This window comes from Tenebrio molitor, chromosome 6, assembly GCF_963966145.1.
Source record: "Tenebrio molitor chromosome 6, icTenMoli1.1, whole genome shotgun sequence".
Classification (NCBI taxonomy): domain Eukaryota; kingdom Metazoa; phylum Arthropoda; class Insecta; order Coleoptera; family Tenebrionidae; genus Tenebrio; species Tenebrio molitor.
In genome coordinates this window covers 7,873,719-7,881,700 of record NC_091051.1, presented here as the reverse complement: position 1 = coordinate 7,881,700, position 7,982 = coordinate 7,873,719, and the positions used below count along the sequence as shown (strand labels likewise).

The following is a 7,982-nucleotide window of genomic DNA, read 5'->3' as shown; positions in this document are numbered from 1 at the left end:
GAGGAAAGAGGAGTAGCAAAAGAGTTATTATACCTCCTAAAGTATGTTTGTTATTTTTTGTTTGTTATCTGACACTTGCTATTCTTAAAAAATTATCCTATCGCATAGAAAAATGCATGTCTCTGTAATTTATAGCAAGTGGGTGATTTTTTCTTTCTTATCGCAACCATAAATATTTAAAAGACATATTACTTGTGGTCTCTAGCAGCACAACTTAAGAAATATGATTTTGAAGTTACTAGACGTCCTATCATGGCAAACAAGTAACACTGGCATATCTTTTAATCTAATATAGGATCGCCAAATAGCAAAAGAAATAATATGTCATGCCAGAGCAACGAAGACTTTAATAGTTATTTGTATATCAAGGATGCGAAATCGTACTTTGACGAACCGAGAGAAAAATTGTCGTCAAGGCCGCTTTGCGGCCGAGACAAGACAATCTCGAGGTCGTCAAAGGATTTCGTAGCCAAGGTGTACACAACATTTTGTGCGTAACCCGAAAATTTGTAATTATAAAATGAACAAGTAAAATTTCCTTCACTGTCAATAAAAATAAAGTCGGCCTGCATGTCGCCATGTCGCCATGGAAACGACATAAATAAAACAATTCACTTTGAAAAAAATTGCAAAAATATTCGAAGAAAATTACGATGTTTCAGTTCCGTGTACTCATCCAGAGTTAAAAAAATATTATAAATTGTGCAGTGTCGCATTTGAAACCTGAAAAATCGAAACGGCAATATAAAAAATGTTACAGTGACTTTGAGACTGATGTAACAAGAAGAATGTCAAAACCGTGTCGGATAATGTTGTACTGGCTTACCTATTTATTGGAATTTATTTATTGTGGAAGGTAAATGTTAAGTTCTGTTATGCTAGGTTGTATCATCTGCTCCTTTTTAGGTTATTTTAATCGTGGAAATATCAGGAACCGTGCAAAGGCACAAATAAACCAAAATGTCTGTTGATGACATTCAGGAAATGTTACGAGATATTTCTCTTTTTGATCGGTGAAAAATTAACCGAAATTAACCTAATTCACATGTGTATGTTTCACATATAAATGTTTCATATAGAATATAGATGATAGATCGATAATGGGGATCTTTCTTATCGACTCCTTAACCTCATGCGGCTGTCTCATTTGAAATTGGCGGAAATTTCAAACCGGATGAAAATTCTGTACTAATAGTGGCCGTTCCTGACACAAAATCAAACTTTTACTGTAGCCAATCCAGATTTTGTAACATTACACAGGAAATATGCAGATAGATATGTTGTAATTGTAATAATAAATAAATATAAAAATGACTTTTACTTTTACGGCCGTCGTCAAGGCAACAGCTGCGAAATTCAATTTCGGGGCCTCTTGTACGCACGCGAAGTGCTCATTTCGCGTACGGTTGCACACAAACACATTTGTTTCAAAAGTGATTTTTTTTGGATTGTGTTGCTATTGCAGCAAACGAAAAATATTTAATTGCTACGACGCTCTGCAGATAATTAATTAATTAAAAGGACTAGGAAAAAAAGAATTAGTTATGTTATAATTAGCATTAGAATAGTAATTGTGGTAATTTTTATCTATAATTAGGCACATAATTAGTGTTGGCCTTTAACCCCTCTTCAATATAATAAAAGCGAAAATTTTTGGAATTCGTTTATAGTTCTCTTGTGCTTTGAAGTGACAGAATCAAATATAAACATGTAAGTAAGACATTTCTTTAACAAAAACTTTGGTGACTGTTACTTCTAAAAGGGTGCAACTGAAAGACTCCATCGCCATCACTGGTATATCAGGGCGTTATCCAAAATGTTCCAACATCGAAGAACTACAAAAATCGCTCTTTGCTGGTGTCGATTTGGTAACAGAAAATCACACCCGATGGGGTCACGAATCCTTGGAGACATCTCACCGTTTAGGTGTACTAAAAGATTACGACCTTTTCGATGCTGCCTCTTTCGGAATCAATCCAAAAGATGCAAATATCTACGACCCCACACTCCGCAAACTCTTGGAAGTTGTCTTCGAAGCAATAGTAGACGCTGGGTTGAATCCTACGCAACTGCGTGGAACCAAGACTGGAGTATTTCTCGGTCTCAGCAAAAATATTTATTCTGATTTGGGTCCTGTCGCTGGATTATTTTCAAGATCGTCTGCTATCACGGCAAATCTGATAAATCACGCTTTCGATTTTACCGGGCCTAGTATGGCAGTAGATACGGCTTGTTCTGGGGGATTGTATGCTTTCAGTCAAGCTGTACACAACATTTTAAACGGGAATTGTACCATGGCTGTGGTATGTGCAGCGCAGAGTCACTTCGACCCAGGCGAAAGCATGGAACTGCTGAGATTTGGAGTCCTACATCTGGAGGGTAAATGTAGATCGTTCGATTTAAACCGAAAAGGATATGTGAAATCTGAAGCTATCGTGGCCGTGATTTTGCAAAAAGTTGAAGAAAGTAAAAGAATTTACGCTACTGTGGCTGGCGTTGGTACCAATGCTGATGGGTTCAAACGGGATGGGTTTGGTTCTCCGTCTTACCTGCTTCAAATGGAGATGTTGAATGATGCGTACGGAAGATCCAACATTAGTCCCTTGGAAGTTAATTATGTGGAAGTACATGGGACTGGTACCATAGTTGGCGACGTCGTAGAAGCTCAGGCTATTGATCAATTCTTTTGCAAGGGACGAAAAGAACCTTTGCTAATTGGAACTGTTAAATCTAACGTTGGCCATTCAGAAACTGCATCTAGTCTTGTCTCTTTGACAAAAGTTATTATCGCTATTCGCACTGGACTGATTCCTGGAAATCTGCACTACCAGACCCCTGACCCTGAAATCAAAGGTATCTACGAAGGACGCTTGAAAGTGAGTTTGAGACAAGTTGGTTTTGCTATTTATTGATTATTTTCTGACACAGTTGAACACGAAGAATACACCTTTGCCAAGTGGCTTAGTTGGGGTAAATGCATTCGGTTTCGGTGGGGCCAACGCCCATGCTGTTCTACGCCCTCACACTGAAAAGAGACGCACCACCAACAACTTACCATGCCGCTTGGTCCACGTCAGTGGTAGAACTAAAGAAGCAGTCGAACTCATGTTGGAATCAGCGGTACAAAACAAAACCAACGAAGAATTTTTGTCGCTTCTTGACAACATATACAACAAACCCATCGACAATCAGATATACCGCGGCTACGCCGTCTTGTCTGACAAGAGTCACTATGAAGTTAACCCGTCGTTCAAGAAGCGTCCAGTATGGTTTGTTTATTCCGGCATGGGTTCGCAATGGCCCGAAATGGCTAAAGATCTGATGAAGATTGATGTGTTTCGGAACACCATGCAAAAGTGCGCTGCTGCTGTAAAACCCTACGGAATCGATTTAGAAGATGTTGTCACAAATGGAACGAAAGAAACGTTCGACAATCTTAGCAACACTTTTACAGCTATCACTGCTGTTTCCGTGTGTCTGACTGACGTTTTGACTTCCATGAAGATTGAACCTTCAGGGTTCCTGGGCCACTCTTTAGGAGAAGTTGGTAAGTATATCGTAAAAAGTGTGGAATCTGTGCTTGCAAGAATACTTCTAGGTTGTGCTTATGCCGACGGTTTAATTACCGCGGAACAAGCAACACTCATAGCTTACGCTCGAGGTCACGCCGTCACTACCACTAGTGACGTTGTACCTGGATTGATGGCTGCCGTTGGACTCTCTGCAGAAGAATGTGCAAAAATACTCCCCAAAGACTTGTACGTTGCTTGCGACAATTCCGACGAGAGTGTCACAATTTCTGGAACTATAAAAGGCGTTAATGACTTTGTACAAGAACTGAACAGTCGAGGAATCTTCAACAAAGTTGTAAATACATCGAATTGCGCCTTTCATTGCCCCCTTCTTGGTTCAGCGTCTTCAAAAATGTACAATTTTGTCAAGACTGTGGTACCTGAGAGTAAGTTGAGATCAAAGCGTTGGTTGTCTTCGACCGTCGCCGAAAGCGAATGGGACACCGAATTGGGTAGATACCATTCGGCAGACTATCATTACCATAACTACGTGAGCAAAGTTGAATTTCGACAGGTGCTGAAATATATCCCTAAAGATGCCATCGTAATCGAGATTTCTCCAATGGGTCTGCTCCAATCAATTTTGAGAAGATCACTTGATAAGGGTGTTACGTTGTTGTCGCTGGTCAAACCAGGCGAAGACAATTTCGACTATTTGTTGTCCAGTATTGGAAAATACTACATGAATGGTGGAAGTTTGGATTTGACGCAGTTTTACAAAACTGTGTCTTTCCCAGTTGGAATTGACACACCAATGATATCTAATTTGATCAGGTGGGATCATAGTATCAAGTGGTATGTTCCTAAATACAACGCCCAGACTTCCTTCGGAAGACGCATCGACATAGATATGAACGACCAAAGTAACCACTTTTTGGAAGGACATGTAGTTGATGGAAAGGTCATTCTCCCTGCTACTGGATACTTAGTAAGTTTTTTCATATCTTGCTTCTTGTGTTACCAGGATTTTTCTAGTTTTTAGTATGGACCACTTTTGCAAAAATGTTAGAAAAGTCTTACAAAAAGCTACCAGTGATGTTCAAGAATGTGACAACAATGAGAGCAACACTTCTTATCAAAAATGCTGTTACAACTTTAATCGTAAACATTTGTAGAACAACTGGTTACTTTGAAGTATTTCTGAAGGATGACTCAGTACCGCTGTCAACAGGATGGATATTCGTTCACGAAAATTGCGAAGACAAATGCAACAAGGATTTAAAATCTACAACACCTGACCAATACAAATTGAGACTTGGTAATGACGATTTCTATAAATTCATGCATCTGAGAGGATTGAGTTACGACGGAATATTCTTGGGAGTTCAAGAATGCGATTACGTTGGTCGCTCTGCAGTTTTAAAATGGAACGAGAACTGGATAGCTTTTATGGATACAATGGTTCAGTACATATTGGGGGTTGAAACAAGAGAACACTGTGTCCCTACAGGATTTGAGAAAATTGTAATACACCCCGAAAAACACCTAAAATGTGTGTCTCAAAACACGTTGCTGCAGTTGAGTTGTGACGACCACGTAAAATCTGTCAGATGCGGTGGGGTTGAGATGACACAAATTAGTGGAACGAATGTTCAAAGACACAGGTCTGGAATCCCACCAGTTGTAGGTTCATGTCTTTTTATACCAAATAGTGACGCAACAAAAGGAATAGATTCTTTCATCTTCAGTGTTAATCTAGCAATGCAAATTGTTCATGAAAATTCTGTGGAAAACCTGAATGTTAAAGTTGCCGAAACTGAGTCCAACCAAGCTACGGAAATACTTAAGGCCATGATGGAGAGAGTTACTTTCAAAAGGACTACATTCCATAAAATCGGCCCGATCGAAAAAGAAATTGACGACAGTTATGATTTCTTGATCACCCAAGATATTAAACCCAACCAAATGAAATCTATTGAGAATTGTAGCAAAAGTGTTAGATTTATTTTTGGGAAAGTCGACAACGTTGACATGAAGAATTTTGAAATCATCTTCCAACACGCTACAGAATCAGGAAGTTATGTTCTATTTCGACGTTCGCTAAATGTGCCTGAGCAACACACCGTAATTATGGTGAACAATAACAACTTTAAGTGGCTTGAAGATTTAAAAGCTCTCATTAAAAAGGGACAGAACATGCAGTCACGTATCTATCTGGTAAACGAAGACTACGACTCTGGCATTGTTGGTTTCTTTAATAGCATGCGCCAAGAACAAAGCTGTCCAAACTTGAGAGTATTTTTAATCAGAGACAAAAACGGGGAGCCATTTTCACTAAAATCTAAATTTTATTTGGAACAAATAAGAAAAGACATGACGGTTAATATTTACCAACACAATTGTTGGGGTACATACCGATTTCTTCCTGTAATGTACCCTGAACCACGTTTAGAACCAAATGCGTCTCTAATTAGGGATGGTAACAATGTACAGTGGATGCAAAGTTCCCCATATTTGTCTGACAGTAAGGTCATGGTAAGATATGCAGGCGTCAATAAATGGGATTCTCTGGTGGCCAATGGAAAAGCTGGGTTTTATCCAGGCGACGAGTATCTTGGTTTGGAATACTCCGGTGTAAACAACGATGGGGTTAATGTTATGGGACTGGTTCAAAAAGGCGCTCTGTCTACTACAGTGGAAGCTCATCCGTATCTCACTTGGCTTCTGCCCCCCACTTTGACTCTTGAACAGGCTGCCACCATTCCTCTTGCTTTTACACTTGTAAGTACTAGATTATGCTTAAAAGTTTTACTGTGATTTTTCCAATTTATTTAGAGCTACTACGGAATATTCGTCCAAGCTGGCCTCCTCTCGAAAAAATCTATTCTTATCCATAACTCTAAAGATTCTGTCAGCATAGCAGCAACTGCTATGGCTGCGACTAAAAGTTGTTCTGTTTACGTTGTTACCACTCCAGATCAAAAAGACTTTTTCAAAAAATGTTTTCCTCACCTACAAGAAGATAACTTGATAATCGATTCTGAAGATAACCCATTTTACGAGATCATATTGAAGAAGACAAATGGAAGGGGTGTTGATATTGTTTTCAATTGCCACACTTCTGATTTGTTAAGATTGTCAACAAAGTGTATAACGAAAGGTGGATGTTTTGTCGAAGTAGACAGTGACATTGATATGAGTACCGATTTTGTGATTGAAGACTTCTTGGCTAAGAGCTTTTCTTATCATAACATCACCATTTCCGATATTTTCAAAGAGAGTATGGAGACTTTGAAAGATATGTCCGAAAAGCTGAGAGAAGAAAGTATTATTCCCTTGCCTTGCAAAGTTTTAGACAAAGACGATGTTGAATCTATTTTAAGTCATGCCTACGATCGAAGAGAAAGACCCATAATTAAAATATCTACAGAGTCTCAGAATAAAATATTGGCTCAGACACGCACTTACATGGACCCTGACAAATCCTACGTACTTATCGGTGGCTTGGGTGGTTTAGGTTTAGAGTTAGCAAAATGGCTAGCTGAGAGAGGTGCCACCAAGCTAGTGCTCAACTCTCGTAGCGGTGTTAACAATGGCTACCAGAGTTTGTGTGTGCACAGGTTGAAATCTCAAGGAGTCGCCGTATTACTTGACACTTCTGACAGCAGCAACTATCAAGAAGCAGAAAAACTCTTGAATGCTGCTTCCCGTCTTGGCCCAGTTGGAGGAATCTTCAATTGTGCACTGGTTTTGAGAGATAAAATTATCTCCGAGCAAACTGCCCAACTCTTCACCGAAGTCATAGCTGCCAAAGCTTGGAGTACTCAACACATGGACACTCTATCACGGAAACTTTGCCCCAACTTGGACTACTTCGTTATCAGTTCGTCAATAACAGCAGGTGTGGGTAACACAGGTCAGACGAATTACGGTTTTGCCAATTCCGCCATGGAGAGGATTTGTGAAAGACGTGTAGAAGATGGATTACCAGCGTTGGCCATCGAGTGGGGTGCCATCGGTGATGTTGGTATTTTAGCTGATCGAAAACGCAACGTGAAGATTCTAGAAGTACTTCCTCAGCCAATTCGGTCGGTCTTGGAAACTTTGGATAAAGTGCTGCATCAAAGCGCACCAGTTGTTTTCAGCTGTGTGTGTACAGACGACAGTGAGGATGTTAACGAAAAGAAGACTCCAATTGAAGCTATTGCTGGCCTGTTTGGAATCAGAGATGTCAACACAATTGATGATTCGAAAACGTTGTCCGATTTGGGAATGGATTCGCTTCTCGGTTACGAAATTAAATACCTATTGGCCAGCGAATATAGCATCGAGCTTAGCATCGCCGAAATAAGAAGTACCACAGTAGAACAAATCAAAAATTTAGAAGTAGACGTCTAGATGTATGTAACGAAAAAGTTTCTCTTAGTATTGTTGGACTAACGGCAAAATAAATTTTTTAAGAATCTGAAA

The 7,982-nt window shown here is 39.6% G+C and overlaps 1 protein-coding gene across 1 annotated transcript; it reads left to right on the top strand.

Annotated features, from left to right (window-relative positions):
* Positions 1 to 1,644: 1,644 nt before the first annotated feature.
* Positions 1,645 to 7,982, top strand: LOC138133803 (fatty acid synthase-like). The gene is made up of 6 exons (XM_069051762.1): positions 1,645 to 1,710; positions 1,763 to 2,876; positions 2,929 to 3,547; positions 3,599 to 4,500; positions 4,548 to 6,293; positions 6,348 to 7,982. Coding segments are annotated over exons 1-6 (5,946 nt in total). The 5' UTR covers positions 1,645 to 1,708; the 3' UTR covers positions 7,911 to 7,982.

Excerpts from the sequence above, each read along its gene's own strand:
- LOC138133803 (XM_069051762.1), top strand. Across the intron at positions 2,877-2,928 it reads TCTACGAAGGACGCTTGAAA|TTGAACACGAAGAATACACC; the intron begins GTGAGTTTGAGA and ends TTTCTGACACAG. Across the intron at positions 6,294-6,347 it reads TTCCTCTTGCTTTTACACTT|AGCTACTACGGAATATTCGT; the intron begins GTAAGTACTAGA and ends CAATTTATTTAG.